The following is a 17,953-nucleotide window of genomic DNA, read 5'->3' as shown; positions in this document are numbered from 1 at the left end:
GGGGTATTGTGACCCATAACAGATGATTGTTGTCTGCATTAAGACTACTTGATAGGGTTGTTATCAAAAGCTGTTATTCACTTTAAATTCTAGTGCTTTGCACATAATAGATCCTTAAACATGGGACAGCAGGATCACATAGGGGTGTCAGAAAAATCAAGAAATTTGAGGGTCCCACAAAAGCAATGGAACCCTTAAGGAAACCACTGATCTTGCATAATCACCCCCTTCTAATTCTACACCTGTAAATTTTATTCAGAAGATTTTAGTTTTCAAAAACGTTTTGATTTTAATTTCTACTGTTCACCATTTTTTTTTTTGCTTCCTAGAATACATATTAAATGTAATTGCATTGTTGTGAATTTGGTGCTTACCCAAATCATGTCTCTGTAATGGACTGCATTTACTTTTAAGAGGTTTTTTGAGTGGAGAGAATGAAATAGAGCTGGTTGAGAAGTAAGACTTCTTTTTCTGTGCAACAGCTCCTGAGGAGGTGTGTGAGATGTGAAGCTTCTGTGTGTGGTCCTAGAGGTAGAGTTAGGTGTCCTAGGAAGATGAAACCTATCTTCCATTTGGTCAGGGTGGTACAAATTTAAACCCTCTCCTGGCTGCTTTCTAGTTAGCAGACCTGCCTTTTATAGAAATGTGCTACTGTGCATGTTAAGGACTGCAAGACAGTGGATATCCCTCTGTATTCTGTCTCCTGGCTGCCAAGGGAATTGAAAGGTCCTTAATTGTAACTATGCCCAGGGCATGTGGTAATGCTCCTATTTTAAGTCTATAATTGAAATGGAAATTGCAGCCTTTGTTTATTAAAATGGCATGTGTGGCAGGGCAACTGGGACTGGTCCATTATTTACTGTTTGAAATTTTATCTATTTTAATCTGATCATGTTTGTAGTTCATATTTTAATTCAACAGTCAGTTTTAAGATCATCATGGAATATAATTCCGCTTGACTACACTAACTCATTTTATAGTGGCATCTCCTTTTAAAAATAAAAATCAAACTTGTTTTTAATCCTTTTATTTAATAACATGTTTGCAGTTAAATTATTCCTCTGTATCATGGAAGAATATATCTTTGAAAGAGTATCTTTTTTTAAAAAAGGAAAAAAGTGAAATTTAGTACATTTCTTATTAGGAAAAAAAAGGCCATTTATTCTGCTGAAGAGAGGAATAAAAGTATGAGACATTGTGAGAAATGGGAAAAGGTGATTAAACAAGGTTCGGAATTTTCTTTTCCCTAAACATTTTTGTCTTACAAAAAATTCCAAGTTTATATAATAATATAATAAACATGAGTTTCTTTTTCAGTCTTGATATTATTCCCTGTGTGCTTCAGTTACTTTTTCCCTTTTCAACATTACACATTACAGATCCAGTAGAGAGTCCCTGTGTTCTCATCCTCACCCCATAGCTTTCCCTTCTTCCTTTCCTATTTCCTCCCCACCCATTCCACATCAGTAACTATTATCTTGTTTTTCATTTCTGTGCCGTTTTATACTTTCGTTGCTTACATAACTTTGTGAATAATAAACTGTCATTTGTGTCTGTTTTCAGTCTGCATTTTTATGGGGCTTTACTAAATAATACTACAACTTGCTTTTCCAGCTTAGTATTTTTTAAATTGGTTCATTTGCTACGTTGCTCTACATCAGCTTAACTGCTGTGTATTTCATTGTGTGACTGTACCATGTCCACTATGGAGATGGACATCGTTATACTTGTCTTGCATATATGAGAATTTTCTAGGGTATATACCTATCCATAAGTAGTATTTCCTAGTTACAGGTATGTGTATCATCAATTTTAACCAAACAGTGCCAGGTAGCACCATATCAAAATACTAAAGTAGTTAACTTATTTCATAGTTCCCTTGGTGGTTTCAGGGCATTCTTATTTCCCCACACTATTACCTCTAAAATTTTGGCCGATATAATGTATCTCAATTTACATTTCTCTGACTACTACGGAAGTTATACTTTTTTTTGTTTTTTGAGTTGGAGTCTCACTGTGTCTCCCAGGCTAGAATGCAGGAGCACTCTCAAGGCCACCGCAGCCTCAACCTGCAGGGCTCAGGTGATCTTTTCGCCTCAGTCTTCCAAGTAGCTGGAACCACAGGCTTGTACCACCATGCCTGGCTAATTTTTTATTTATTGTTGAGATGAGATCTCATCATGTTGTCCAGGCTGGTCTCAAACCCCTGAACTCAGGCAATCCTCTCACCTCTGCCTCCCAGAGTGCTGGGATGATATGCTTTTTTTTTTTTTTACTCTTAATGTCTAGTTGGAGTTCTTTGGTAAAGTGACTGTTTGAATCTTCTGCCAGTTCTTCTATTGGTTTTTTTTTTTTTTCCTTACTGATTTGTTGGAGTTATTTACTGAGTAAATCAAAGAAGTCAGAACAGAACTTCCACTGACTCTCACTCCCCCATCTATCCATCCACCTCACAGAATCTGCATCCATACACCTACAGATGAGCTACAGGGCCCTATGCAAAGCTACTGCATCCATGGACATTGTTTGGACATTGCTTTAGCGATTCTCTTCTACGTTTTAACTTATTTGCTTACCACAGGACCATTGCCTGTTATTTCTCTCATCTGAAATCCAAAACAAAAACTTTCTCTTCACCCTGCTGGGTACTGTATAATCATTTTGTACACCTTTGTGGCACAGTTTTTGAAAGGACTGTATATACAATTGACCCTTAAACTGGGCAAGGGTTGGGGCGCCAATCCCCACGCAGTCAAAAATTCACTTAGAACTTTTGATTCCCCAAAGCCTAACTACTAATAACCTGGACGGGAAGAGGAGGGGCTGGTCTTGCTGTCTCTGAGGTAGCAGAAGCAGGAGAAAATTCTTATATAAGTTGACCCACACAGTTAAAGCTCATGTTGTCCAAGGGTCAGCTATACTTGCTTTCTTCAGGGTTTCCCATCCCATTCTCTTGTGTACCCATTCTTTCGGGCTTTTACACCTAATGCCCCACCAAAACTATCCTTATCAAGGTACTAGCGACCTGTATGTAGCTAAAGTAAATCTCAGTTCTCATTTCAGTTGCCTTCTTTGAGGCTGTTGTCACAGTGGATTATTCCCTCGTGTCCATTTGCTTTCTTTCCTTGGCCTCTAGGACCAATTAATTGGGTAATTTACTCCTGCCTTGCTTACTGGTTGCTCTTTCTCATTCTCCCTTTGCAGATTTATTCCCTTTTAGTATTGGAAGATACCACCTCATATTAGAAGGTACCAGCAACTTCCAAATGTATTTCACTCAGTCAGACCAAACTCCTTATTGTATGTCCAGCCGCCCACTCAGCATCTTCACTTGGAGATCTGATAGCTGAAGCTTAGATGTCCATGACTGAACTCCTGATCTCACCCCCACCAGTTTGTTCTGTTGCAGTCTTCCCCACATCATTTGATCACCCAGTTCATCTTTCCATTTGCTTGGATATAAAACCTTAGTCATTCTTGATTTCTTCTTCTTTCACATCTCATGTTCCATCTATCTACTTGCAGAATATTTCCAGTTCTGACCACTTCTTACCTCCCTCACTGCTATTGCCTTGATGTAATCCACTTCATTTCCTGTCCCACATTTCCATCATAATCTCTGAAGTTCTCCCCTCTGCGTCACCCTTTCCTTGCTGTGGTGTCTGTACTCAATACAAAAGCCAAAGTAATTCTTTCAAATGCTGTTACATTCGACCATCTCCTACCACCTTCACTGCCCTCTGCTCTTGCCCGCGGTGTCTTTGCTCTGTCTTGAATCCACCAGGCTTGTTTCCAGTGCACATTGACTGTTAGCTTTGCCTTTCTTCAGAGTACTGCACGTCCCATGCCTCTTTGAATCTTTGATAGAGTGAGCTCCTCTCCTGCCTGGTCACACGACGCATGGCCCTGCACCTGCGTTCCCTCACCTCCTGCTCTACTTTTTCTTTCTCCGCCTCACTCATCACCTGTTAGTCTGTGCTTTGGATTTCACTTTTTTCATGATGCCTTTTCAGTGAAAAGCTCTTTAAATTTTTGAAAGAGCCACACTTATCGATCCTTTTTTAAAATGTGAGTTGTGTCTATACAGCCTCAAAAATTTTTTCATACTTTTTAAAAATTGAGGTAAAATGTACTTGTAAACTTTACTACTTTTACCATTTTTAAGTATATAGTTCTGTGATAATAAATACGTTTATATTCTTTTTCCCTCTTCATTCTTTCCTCCCCCCAACCCTTGTTTAAGAAAAATCCTGCACCATTCCAATGTTATTAAGTTTTATGAATACCATTTTTAAGATGAGGCTAGGTAGAGCTAGGTCTGAACAGGAGTTGAGAATATGGACCTGATTAGCAATCCCTTTCATTCCCTCCTAGTGAACACTGGCCAGGCTTCTCATTTTGGCAACAAGCCAAAAATACCTTCCTGTAAAAATGCTGGCTGTGTTTTTAGATGCTACGATGTGGATATTGGGCCTTCTTCCCAAACTGGTGAGAGGTACAGATGACTGACGTTATCTCTTCCGTCTGTAATGTGAGTCACTGCAGGGCCTACATGCAATGTCATTTCTGAGGGTGAATAGTGATTACAGCACATATTGGTTTGTATATTATCCGCCCACGAGATGAAGCAAGCATTCTTTTATATTTTCATTTTTTTAAAAAATATTTCCATGTAAATTAGAATCTAAACTAGACAGTTCTTTTTAAGCAGGCAAGATTCTGCTAAAGTCCTGTTTTCTGAGACTACATTCTATACCTCAATTGCCTCTTAGAGATTTCAAAGGCTTTTATGTACCTGGTAATTTGGAGGAATTGCTTTTATTTTGTGGTTTCTTAGGGACTTCTAATATCTCTCTTGTAAGATGTTTGCAGATGTCAATAACTACTAGCTCTGAAGGGTTAGAGTAACAAAATCACTCTGTGATACCTTGTTTTTTGCTTGTGCTATTAGTTCTTTTCTAGTTTCATGAAAGACATATAATCAGATTCTGAAGTTGGCCTGTTTTTTACTGGGGTGTTGTTTCACGACTTATTTTCTTTCATTCTTTTGAGGTTATTTTCCTTGGCTCAGTACTATGGAGGGTCCTAAAAGCAGAATTCTTATTTAGACAACCATTTTCACACATTTAGGTGTACCTCATTTCATGATCTTCATTTGAACACTTGTTGGTGCTGTAGTTCTTACCTCTCATTCCAGATTTTAGAGTTCCAGTCAAATCACCGTGTACTTCTGTGCTGTTTCAGAATACGTAGGGAGATGGGTGCAGTGGCATGCACCTATAGTCTCATTATTATGGAGGCGCTGAGATGGGAGGATCGCTACAGTCCAGGAGTTTGAGACCTGCCTGGGAAATATAGCAAGACCCTATATTTTTAAAAAAATAAAAAGACTATGTGGGTAAGGTGCAGGATTTCAGGTTCTGTGGCAAATCATAAGACTATGTAAGGTCAGTGTTGTTATTTTGTTCATTTCATTTTTGAAAATATTCACTTGGGCTTTTGTAATCAAGCGTCTACTCTCTGTAAACGGGCTGTCCTCTGTTGCTTGGTGAATATGAATACACTGGTACTTCTTTATTCCTGAGAGCTGATTCTGATAACCATTGATTTTTGTCTTTATTAAAAGTCCTGTGCATTAGTGGCACCTAGTATCTTGTCTGGCCAACATTCATACTGTATCATTACTCAATCACTCAATAGAGTTAGTGAGTGCCATCACTAACTCTATTTTGTGGCTTTACATATGTTACACTAGGCTGCTAATTTGTGACCTACTATTTTCATGTGGTATCCAGGACATTTATAAAATATTCAGAATCCTGTACATATGTCCCTTGTGTTAAAAAAGCACTCCCCTAACCCAGGCACCTTTCATGTGTTCCATTTTCTCTGTTATTTTCTGCAAGAAAACCTCAATGTTATTTTATTTCTCTAAAAATTTTTATGTTTAGGGTCATCCCACTCATTAGACAATGATCGTGACACTCTAGGACCCTGATCAGAGCTCCACCACCCCAGTGCTACACCCTGTTTAGAGTATATCCCATACATTAGTCTGGGAGAAGGAGACGTGTTAACTTCTACGAGCATGCTGGGATGATGATGATGTTGATGATGATGGTGACAACGACGATGGTGGCGATGATCCTTTTTTAAAAACAGGAAGTAAGCCGGGCTCGGTGGCTCAGCCTGTAATCCCGCGCCTTGGGAGGCTGAGGTGAGTGGATTGCCTGAGCCCGCGGGTTCGAGACCCGCCTGGGCAGCGAGACCTCATCTCTACAATAAATCAAAAAATCAGCCGGGTGTGGTAGCGCATGCCTGTAATACCGGCTACTCGCAAAGCTGAGGCGGAAGGATCGCCAGAGCCCAGCAGGTCGAGGCTGCACAGAGTGAGACTCCAACTCAAACAAATAAAAAATAAAAATAAAAATGAAAACAGTTCGATAATGAATGTGAACCTCCAATTTCCTTGAAACTGAAAATATTATCTACATTCTCATAAGACATTTTCTTGGTCATAATCAATGAATTGAATGTTTATATGATGTGCTTGAGACATTGAGGCTTAGCTTGTGCCTGGCAGGAAACATCTATTTTAATCCCCTTAACCACAATATTGACCATAAGATGATTTTTAAATAGGGCATTAACATGATGAAGATTGTTTATTTGAGAGTAGTTGGCTATTTAAGGAAAAAGTAACTTAATATATTTTTTTGACTACAGATTAGATTACACATAGGTGTCTTATTTTGTCACATGCATAATAGGTGGCAAAGGTTTGGCTAGGTTGAATAAGCAGAGGATGGGGAGTCAGTGATGTACCTCTAGGTTAAGAGTCAGTTCTTGATGTTCTCCTTTCTGTAGTTTTTTTCAAATATTACCTGGGTCCTAGAGATTCCCAAATCTGTACTGATAGTCTTATTCCTCTAGCATACTTGGTCTTTATATAACATTCTGCATGTTCTTGGGGCTACTTACCTTAAATAATTTTTGAGTATGTACTGTGAGGGACTGGGGAGTTAAAGAAAACCAAATGAACAGGGTTTTTGTTGTCTTGGGACTTACAGGCTAGTGAGAAAGAGACATTAATTATACCAACTGGTCTAGCCAAGATCTCTTTTTCCTTTTCTTTCCTTTCCTTTCCTTTTCTTTCCTTTCCTTTCCTTTCCTTTCCTTTCCTTTCCTTTCCTTTCCTTTCCTTTCCTTTCCTTTCCTTTCCTTTCCTTTCCTTTCCTTTCCCTTTCCTTCCTCTTTCCTTCCCCTTTCTTCCCTCCTTCCTTCCTTCTTTCCTTCCTTCCTTCCTTCCTTTCTCCCTCTCTCTCTTTCTCTGTCTTTCTCTCTCTCCCTCTCTCTCTCTGTCAGATTCTTGCTCTATTTCCCAGGCTGGAGTGCAGTGACACACTCACAACCACCCCGGCATCAACCCACTGGACCCCAGCGATCCTTCCACCTCAGCCTTCCCAGTAGCTGGAACTGTAGGCACATGCCACCTCGCCTGGCTAATTTTTGATGTATTGTGGAGATGAGGTCTCACAAAGTTGCCTGGACTGGTCTCGAACCTGCAGGCTCAGGCAATCCACTCGCCTCTTTCCCAAAGTGCTGGGATTACAGGCTGAGCCACTGAGCCTGGCCAATCTCTTATTTCTTATACACATTCTCTGCTCCTTCTCAGCCCCCCCCAAAAGGCAAAGGATTCAGCTTGGGCATGTCATCACGACTCAATATCTGATTCCTACTCCTCTTGTATTCCCCTTCTCTATGCTGTTGTCAATTCTTGTTAATTCATTTCTTTAAATGTCAGGTTCCTATCCCATCTTCTGCCACCTTCATCTAGACCCTCTGGGGCATCAGCTCTAAATGACATTGTTTGGAATAACCTCCTCTTTGGGGAGGAAGTCTAGGGCTCATGAGATAATGAGGTAATTTGTGTGTGTGGGTGTGTGTGTGTACATAGTATTCCTTCTTGCTTCTCTCCTTTTGCTTATTCTGTTTTTTCCAACTCTAATTTTCTTCCTAGTTCTTTACTATCCAACAAACTCATTAAATTCCACCTTATCAGTAACATTTCCTGATTACTTCTTTCTTTCCACTTCCCCGAACTCTTAACAACAATAATAATATAGACTAGGGACAATATTTAGCACTTAATCAAAACCACTTTGTGTTGCTATTTGATACCTGGAAATCCTACAGGATTTCTTGTATTACTGTTTTAAGTTTGAAGATTTTTGAGTCTGGGATTACACATATATTTACAGAATATTTTATGTGAAGCTAATAGTTGGTAGTTGCTGAAGAAGGGTTATTGGAATAGTAGAATTAGATTTAAAATATCAATAAATATTTGAAAGTGCCTTCTACTTATTGAACATCTTCTAATTACAGTTTCTATCGCCATTTCCCTGTTAATGAACATTTAAGTTGTTTCCATTTTGGGTAATTACAAACATTCTATTTCTTGTTTTTGAGCTTGTCATGTGAAAAAAGATGATCCTACTTCCAATAAAACATTTCAACCAAATATTTATTAATTATTATGTGACTAGCACTCAAGGAATATCTCTGATTCCAAGAGAGAACCAATTTCAGATATATTCCAGTATCTTGTGCAATTGACTGTGTTTATTTTTTTGTTTGCTTTTTCATTCCTGATTTGGTGTTTTATTTTGCTTTTAGGATAAGAACAAGAAACTACGTCCCTTGTATGACATTCCCTACATGTTTGAGGCCCGGGAATTTCTGCGAAAAAAGCTTATTGGGAAGAAGGTAAGTTAGTGATGATGACAGAAACATTTGCAGGTGGTTGGGTTTTTGGGTTTAAGCTAATTCTTTGGAGACAATTATTTTAATCCGGACCCTTTGCCAGCAGATGACATTCCTCCATGAAGTCAAGCAGAATTACTTTGATATGAAGAAAGGCGTGTCTGTGTGTCAGGAAGTGGTACCTCTTGGGAGAAGTTTAAAATTGGGGCCCTGACCACAGTTTGATTGCTAGTGCTCTCACGGCAGGGTCCAGGCTCAATTCCAGTTTCAATAATTGCATATTGCCCTGAGCTCCATTCACTTGGCTCTCCTGTTCTCTCTAGCCACTTTCATTAAAAGCCCAGGGCTGTGGGATTTACTAGTGAGGGAAGATTGTTGCTTTTTCATCCCCCCACTTCTGAGGGAATGACTGGCTAAGGGGAAGAGGAGCTCTCCTTAGACTGGGAGCAAGCTTATTGGGATACACTGTGGTCTGAATGCTACCTGTAGTCCTCTGGCTTGTCACATTTCCTACTGCCTCTACTGCAGGTGCTCTGGGAGTCGTTTTTGTCAGAAAGGGATGCGTAGCTTCCTGGTAGTTCCCGTGCAGATTTTTCTACAGCACATTGACTTGTAGTCTAGTGCAACAGCTCAGAGGTCCTAGAATGCATCTCTTTGTGTTCTTCATTAGAGCATAGTATTCTGTGACCAGCTACAGAATTTACATTCTGGAAAGCTAATAGTGAGCATTTCCTTAATTTTGCTGATACCTCTACCCAAAATGTTCTGGATAGTGACTTGTGGCCTGAATGAGCAAAGAAAATGAAAGGATGGTTCCTTTGATGGTAACTGAAGTCGGCTCAGGGAGGGACTGTGATTCATCTTTTCCTTACTTAGCTTCAGTTTTTATTCTAGGAGAAATTTCATATATTGGCTCAATTTTTATTGTATCTTCAGAAGAGTAAGGCCATTCCTTTTTTTGTTTGACCATAACACATGAAAGCCATATTAGCATTCGTTATTAAATTAATTGATGTTACAACAGGTTTGATAAGCCTCTGGCTTTTGAACTCATGCCAGAATGGTATATCATAAATATAAATACAACCAATTTTTTTATATGTCATAGTCACTGGGCGGATAACTATAGCAAGAGGTTTTAAAATTGGTTATAGGGTGAAGTTGCTAATTTTGAGGTAGAAAAATCAAACTGGATTCCCTAAAATGAGTATTAAATCTTCTCGGGTTTCTTCAGAGAATAGGCTCATCTGTCATTGTATAAAACTTGACAGAATACTGTATTCATTCATGAAGTGTAGTGTGAATGATGGCTTTCAGCCTCTTTCATTTCTAGATCTCCTGTTGTCTGATCTCATGTCTAATGCCTCTATTTCACCAGGCCAATATCATATCACTCGTTTACGGGCTCATAAACAATTGCATAGAGACAACCAAGGAATTGGCCTCACAAGTGTGAATTTCTACTGAAATCCATCTAAGCTCTCATTGAAAAGCGTGACAGCATATATCTGATTCGTTGCAGCCATTTGTGAAGCATGTATTATGGCACCCACCTGGTTTCTTTGAATATTGCCTTACCCTGCTTCTGTGTCATCTTTGGGAACATAGATCATAGCTTATTGCAGCAGCTGCTGGGTGGTCCTGGAAAATTAGTCCAATGGCTCTGTTCTCAAAGACTAGTGCCAGGCCATTGTAGAGTCGTCCATTACAGGATAAAAGGACTGGCCTCCAGTGTCAGATATGATGGCAATTCTTAAGCAGTTAGGCTCCTTCTCAGTGGGAGAAGCCTGGCTTACTGGTTCCTGTGCAACAGACTTGATTGGATTCTATTGTGCTGAGCTCAGGTTTTGTCCCCCACAGTGATATGGAAAAATGATAAATATCGTATCCCTGCGTAGTGAGTAGGATGCAGCTCAGCTCTGCTGCGCTGGAACATTCCTGATGCAAACTGCTTTTTCTGACTCACCACCTGAAACCACTTGCCTGTCTTCTGGGCCCATCAGTTGCGACAGTGAACACCCATGTGCTCTGGCGTCTGGGAGCAGGCAGGGCAGTTGCTGCCTCAGGGGGGTGGCTAGCACATCATTGTACATTTCTGCCAATTCCCTTCAGACCTCTGCAGCTGTTCAGCATGGCACGTGGTGATTCAGAGGCACCGCAAGGGAGCATGTGTGTCTATGTGCCTGTGTGCACGAAAGCTGATTAGGGCAGCCTGTCACAGCTTAAGGAAGATAATGAAGGTAAACTCATCTTCTCTGCCTAGACTATTATTTGACCTTCCCAGATAGTCCATAATATGACAATTGTGATGAGTTGCTAGAATATAGAGAAATAAGATTGAAGGTAAACTGCTCAGGTGTTTTCTTGACATTAATGACCTTCACCCCAGTTTTGGAAATTCATGTCGATTTACTCCTTAGTTTTAGTTCTGGATAAGTGCCTTAATTAATCATATTGCTTTTGGAACCTTGGTTTTATCCCTTGTGAACTGGGAATATTATTTGCCTTTCCTCTCTCCTGGAGTTGTATTATGAAAATCCTTTGATAGTAGTTTTTGTGTTTGTTCAGATACCAGTAAGGTATATGGTGTGGTTTTGCTTGATAATATCGTTGTATAGAATCCAGGACAGCCCTACTTTTATGATTTATTCCTGTTGCCATCAAGAGACTGCATTAGTGTACAACTAATCTGACTGATATCCTAAGGGGTATCTTTTCCATGTCTTTCATTGTTGAGTTTGCTGACTTCATTGCCTTTTCAACTCAGTGCATGGATTTAAGAGTAAAGTATTATCTAGTTAGATGTGGCATAAGGGCTTTAGCTTCCACAAAATGAGTATGTGCTAATGCTAAAGGGTGTGTGTGTGTGTGTGTGTGTGTGTGTGTGTGTGTGTGTGTGTGTGTGTGTGTTTCTGACTGAGGTTGTGGCAGAAGAATATGTGTGTATCCTTGAAGTGTTTTGGAAGCTGCCTGAATTGCCCTATCACGTGGTCCAACTCCCTTCCCATCCCCTCTTTACCATCTGCCATCTTTTCACTAAAATCTTGACTAAGGAATATCTGTGGTAAAGGATATTCTTGTTAATTTCTTCAGGGGCTCATCATGATAACTTTAACATGTCTTCTAGTTTTCTCAGTGATTTTCTCAGTGTGAATAAGATGGTGGGATAGATGTCTTCCTAAAAGAACAAGGACTACAGTTCTCTTCTAATAGCAAGAGTGATTTTTTTCTGTGTTTATAATATTTTTCTCCTTAATGCATAGAGATTAGCCCATGGAATATAAGAATTTGTATGCCCTGGTCATTTTACTTTTAGCAGAATTAAGTAACAACTAGGATCTTCATTGAGATTTCTCCCACATACCTCACAGAATGTCTGAAGTTGAACCTCAGTATTTTTTATCCATGTAATACAACATTTTAAAATATATATGAATCATTCTTATAACTCCCATCCCCTAATTGCAGAATTTCTGTCACCATGGGAACCATTGTATTTAAAGTTGGAATTTGTTTGGACAATTGGAGGTTCAAAAATGGTGGAAGAGATGGAATTGCAAGAAACCAGAGTACACTGAAACTTCAGTGTTGGCAATAGATGTTCATTGCAGGCTGCATTATCAGCAGAGACCTCTCCCCTCAACTATAGTCCTGTTTCCTTAAGGTCATTTTTACTGTTTCTTTTGAGTAAGCACATTTTGGAGATGAGCCTCTTTTGTAAACTAGCCAGCTACCTTTGTGTGGCTTTTATGCAGCTGAAATTTGTTCTGTGAACTAGCCTTGTTCTTTTTTAGGCACTTAAAATTGGGCATTTTTCTCGATCAGTGCAGACATTTGGGAAGGTATGGGGCTATAAGTAACTTAATGGTTATTTCAAATCCAGATTGCTTTAGATTGTTACTCTTTTCAAAATCTATCTTCCCAAAGGTTTGTACATTTGGGCTGTGGAAATGGGAGTGATCTCCATGTGCACCAACCTTACAGATTCACCACATCCAAGACAAATCTTGTGTTCTTACAGCAGAAAACTGGGTCTCTTCCAGTGTTTTAGGAGTTGCTCCATTCCCGTTTTCTTTTGCTCTCAGAGACATCGTTGACACCCTCTTATTGCAGGCCCTTACTGGGGCCACTTGGGATATGTGTGTGAATATTTCCTCCTCTTTCTAGTGCACTGCTGCTACCTTATGTCTCTTCTGACCTGGACTCCTGTAACCTTCTTACTCTTTTTTTCATAAGACTCAGAGATTGCCTCATTTTAGGAATCCAAAATCAACCTGGAAGTAGTTAATGTTATATGTAATGATATTATCCCTATTCTGAGTAAGTGTGCTCCTGTGAGCTAGGTTGGCAACCCAACTACTGCTATAGCCTTGTTTCTATGAAATAAAATACTCTAAGTGGCTAAGCAGAGTTTAGGAGATGTGGCTCATTGGTAATTGGTGGCTACTTTTGTGTGATTTGCATGCCCTCAAAATTTGTTCTGTGAGCTAGACAGACTCCTTTTTTAAGGTACTTTGTATAATGCCCAGTGTGTCTTAAAGGGGAGGAGGGACTGCCATTTATTGAGTTCTCTCTTCATGAGAGAGAAACACTGAACTCTAAGAGCATGGTTTTCACTTTTAATTTTCACCTCCACCCTACAAGATCTACATATTATTTCTATCTTTACAGGTAAAGAAAGCAGAGCCTATAGAAATTAAGTACTTGACCCAGTTGCCAATGCTGCAATTGATATACTGAATTCAAGACCATTTGAAAGGTCCACTTCTCTGTTGTGTATAATGACTCAGATGTAGACAGGGTCATGGGACATCTTGGGATAATATCTGTTCCCGCATGTAACATCTAGCTTACATGCTACAAAAACTTGATTCTTTAGCTTCCCTTGCCCTAGTCCACAGCTATCAGGAGGTGGTAATCGCACTCTGTATCTGCCTTCAGAGTGCTTTCAGCCCACTAGACATGATCTCATTAGTCTTTGAGATGTCCCTGTGAGGTGGTGTTTCATCAGATTGCTCTTCAGAGAAACCAGTGTCAGACTACATGTTTTTTTTCTCTTATACAGACAATGTGAGGTCATAGGTAACATTGCTAAACCAATGTTGAGACTTGATTTCTCTCCTCTTTTTTCAATCCCTTGGCATAGGTGCGGCTTCTGGGGGTGTCAGGGAGAAAGGAAGGACAGGCGTTGCTTTATTTCCTGGCCCGGAGCCAGGGAGAAGTTGAGTAGTACTCTAGGCTGCTTGTTTTACTGTATAAGAACAGATCTCTGAAGGCACCAGGGGTAGCATTCCTTAGCAGGAGCAGTTTTTCACTCAGCTTGTAAGAACCCTTCAAGGGCATTGCGCTTTCCTGAGGAGGACTTGACCCTTCTCCCTGCTGTTTAACAAGGTTGTCCTTTTCCTTAAAAACACTTGTAAGTCTGTCTGTTGCAGTGTGTTACCTAATCAGCTGTGTTAAGTACAAAGCTAGGAGTCTCAGAGTTCTTGTTCTTAATCACCTCTGATGTTTTTTACTTTGGATTTTATAAACATTTCTTTTGTCATATCCACATTTTTCACTTCATATTAATTTGATTCATCCACACTGTGGAAAAGTCCTTTACATTAATGATCAAAACAGGCCCTAAGGTTGTGAGTGCGTTGTGATTTAAGTTGACAGGTTTATATGGGGTTGCTTGTCCTTGCCTTCTCAGTGGCAGCTGTTACCATCAGTGTGGCTGTAAATTTTTTGAAGAGTGACTGAAGATTGAGAGATGTTTTGAATAACTCGCCATTTCTGACTGTGTCTTTTTCTAGTAAGCGTTTTCCCACTCGAATATGATAGGAACATGTCAGAATGTGTTGGAGACCAAGGTTCCCGTAGATACCCTTTACCCTTTTGATTTTGGGGCATATTCCTAATCTTTATCACTTGAGTCATTGGCTCCCTTGTCTGGTGAAGGTTGATTAACAAAAATGACTGGAGTTGACTTGTTTCTGGAAACTCAGCAAGGTAGTTTTCTTCTGTTGCCACCTAAATGCTCTTTTTGATATGAGTTCTTTTTTCTTTTTCTTTTTCTTTTTTTTGGTCTGCAAATTGTGAAAAGTACCTCTGTGCTTTGGGGGCTGTCAGGGTGTTGAGCTGAGCACACAGCTCTTTGGTGACGTGTGTTATTTGTATGATGTATATTGTAATATCCTCTTCAGAAAACATCTCTAAGTTAAACGAAAAAACAAGAGTTTTCAACTGCATTCCTGGAAATTTCTCCTATATGTTCACCTGTGGGAAATGATTTATTAGTTACCAGAATCCTTGAGATTCTCATATCTCTGGGTAATACTCTTATATTACTTTGCTTATTATTAAAGACTTTCTTCCTTGGACTCCCAAGTTGCTCATAGTTTTCTGGTAAAAGTTGTTATATTTATAACATGATTTGTGGTTGGCTTGTTTTAAGCCACCCACTCTTGGTCTTTTCAGCTAGGTTTCTGAAATGTCGTCCTTGGGACTGGAAGTTTCCATGCTTATTCTCTGCAAACTGAGATTTTATTTTAGGGGGAGATTTGTGCTGAATCAGCTCAGCTGTGTTTTGGGGGTAGGGAGAGGACAGGCTTTTTTTCCCACTTTAAAAATAACCCTTATGTGCCAAAAAACCCTATAAAATGTGCTGAATTGCAAATCTTCTCTAACTTCCTATACCTCCTGGTTTACAGAGAGTAGATTCTTTGAGCTTGGGCTTAATGATACTGTGCAGAATATCTTATGTTGTAGAAGAATGTAGAGTGACTGAGTACAGATGTGCTCATTTGGAAAGGAAACTTAACCGTTGCTTTTTCAGTATTTGTTCTTCAAAATAAAAGTAGTTTCTTCTGCTTATAACCTTAATAATGAGAAAAAAATTCTAGTGTATTTGCAAAATAACACAAAAATATTCCAATTTGGGAGACCACTGTGTGGCCTCTCTTTTTATTATGCTTGATAATGTTAGGCTAGCTGTTGAAGTTCCTGAAAATTTCTTTCCCAAGGGTATGAATGATTTGCATGTATTCAGCTACAAGACAGAAAATGCCAATGATGGCCAGGATGTACCAGAAGATAGGAAGAGGCAATGAAAGCTATTTTCTAAGGTTGAAGTTTGTTCACTCTTTATAGCTAGGTGATGGAAGTGATATTTTCAGATTGCATCTTCATAATTGGGGTCAAGCAATTGTAAGTTTAAAACTATGACCTCCTTTTTAAAATGTATTTAAATTTTAGTGACGCTTTTTGCTTTTATCTGAAGTACTTTTATTGATGCCGACAACTGTCTTTTTAACTTTTTATTGAGCAGTTATCTTTTTTCTGGCAAGTTTTTAGGTATTCCTAAAGTGCAGGAATTTTATCCTATGAGTATTGCTGGCTTGGACAGTCCTTTCTGATGTTTTCGTGATGATATGTGTAGTAGGTTTTAGAGCGTCCCCCAAGAATACCTATCCATTTGGAACCTTAGAACGTGACCTTGTTTGGAAATAAGGTCAGATGTAATTAGTTAAGTTAAAATGAAGTGTAATACTGATTGTGGTGGGTCCTAAATTCAATGACTTCAAAAGAAGAGATATGAAGGTCAATGGAAATGGAGACTGGAGTGATTCAGCTACAAAGCCGTAAAATTGCCAATGATGGCCAGGATGTACCAGAAGATAGGAAGAGGCAATGAAAGTTACTTTCTTGGGTCCTTCAGAGATACAATGACCTGGTCTACTCCTTGATTTTGTACTTGGAGTTTCCAGAACTTCGAGAGGGTAAATTTCTGTTGTTTTAAGCCAGTTTGTGTACTTCATTAAGGCAGCCCTAGGAAACTAATACAGTAGGAAAGCAAATTTAGCTTCTTGTATCTGACCACTTGACTCTTGCTGGACTTCTTGCGTCTGGGTTTATACTTCAGTAATTAGTTCCTTTGCCAAAGTAATCTGTGGGATTGGGTTTGATGATGTAGTGTTCTTTGACTTCCTGTTTGTCTTGTCTTGCTTCCTTTATTTGTGTTTATCTTTCCATCAGTACTCCTTCTGGCTAATAATGCTTCCCTCTTCCAGATCCACTGATAGTTAGTGTGAAGGAATTGACACATCCAAGACCATTTCAGTTTTGTCAGTAGGCTCACGCTCAGACTGTTGTCCTGTTTCCTTCCTTGAAGGATGAGTGCTGATGTCCATTTAAGGAGGCTGCCCTGTTTCGTGGTCATCCTAGTCCAGGGCCTCTGTCACTTCCACTTCAATAATTGGAGGCATTTTGAAATATTACCCTTGGAGAAATCGTTCCTGGCAGTAGCTCCTAATGAGCTGGGCTCATCTCATTCAAGGTTGATGAATAGAACATTAGTAACAGTTAGCACAAGTCTGTCTTCTGGAACACCATCTCTAACATTCTGCCTGCTTGTAGTGAACGTCATGTGAACTGTGCTAGAATTTTCTTTGGTAACTATGAGAATTCCAGATTTTCTCTTCAATTTGGTTTTTTTTGGATTAGAGTTTTTTCCTGCAACTTTGCCTTGTCACCTCTTCTGGCTTTAACAAGTGGGCTGAGCTGAGGAACAGTTAGTCCTCAGAAAATAAAGGTTAATAGTTGGTATATTTATTTTCTTTAGTACTCAACCCCTGAAGCTTTGGCCATACATAAACACTTCTATGTTAAGGAGACCTTAACATGTTAAGAAGTAGCTCAGTAAAATCAATTCATTTCTGTTATTCGTTCAGCAAATATTTTTTGAGTAACTGCTCTGTGCCAAACCATGTTGTAGGCATTGCTGATAAATTCTAGTCTCATGGAACTATTATTTTAGAAAAACCACATGTAGTTGTTGAGTCGTTGGGTAACTTTGTGGCAGTAGAATAAAGATGAAGAAAATATCATCTCTGTCACAAGTTGCTTACAGTCTAACGGGTAAGGTGACATCTATCATGTGAGAAGTTGAATAAGAACAGATTTGAATAACTGGTAAGCTAACAGAAATGTGTCACTTGGCAGTATTTGATTACTATTAATGTTAGTTGTACAGACCATGGTTATCTTTTACAGATAGGACAGGTCTCACCTGCTGGGTGACCTTATGTACTTAATAAGCTCAGCCACAGATCATAATGCTGGCTCTTACTTGTGAATATTTCCACCCCTTTTTTCTCTGCTTATGGATCGCTGTTTCCAGCTTCTGGATAGCCAACTGCAGTCC

General features: G+C 39.4%; 1 protein-coding gene across 1 annotated transcript in view; it reads left to right on the top strand.

Annotated features, from left to right (window-relative positions):
* The window catches only part of SND1 (staphylococcal nuclease and tudor domain containing 1), a 365,164-nt gene that overhangs the window by 160,333 nt on the left and 186,878 nt on the right, over positions 1-17,953 (top strand). Inside the window, exon 11 of the mRNA XM_021711814.1 lies at positions 8,680-8,769. Coding sequence (XP_021567489.1) covers positions 8,680-8,769 — 90 coding nt within the window. The remainder of the gene's footprint in view (positions 1-8,679; positions 8,770-17,953) is intronic.

This window comes from Carlito syrichta, unplaced genomic scaffold (genome assembly GCF_000164805.1).
Source record: "Carlito syrichta isolate Samal-C Ts95f unplaced genomic scaffold, Tarsius_syrichta-2.0.1 Scaffold302616, whole genome shotgun sequence".
NCBI lineage: Eukaryota > Metazoa > Chordata > Mammalia > Primates > Tarsiidae > Carlito > Carlito syrichta.
The sequence above is the reverse complement of the archived record's forward strand: the minus strand, read 5'-3'. Positions and strand labels throughout refer to the sequence as shown.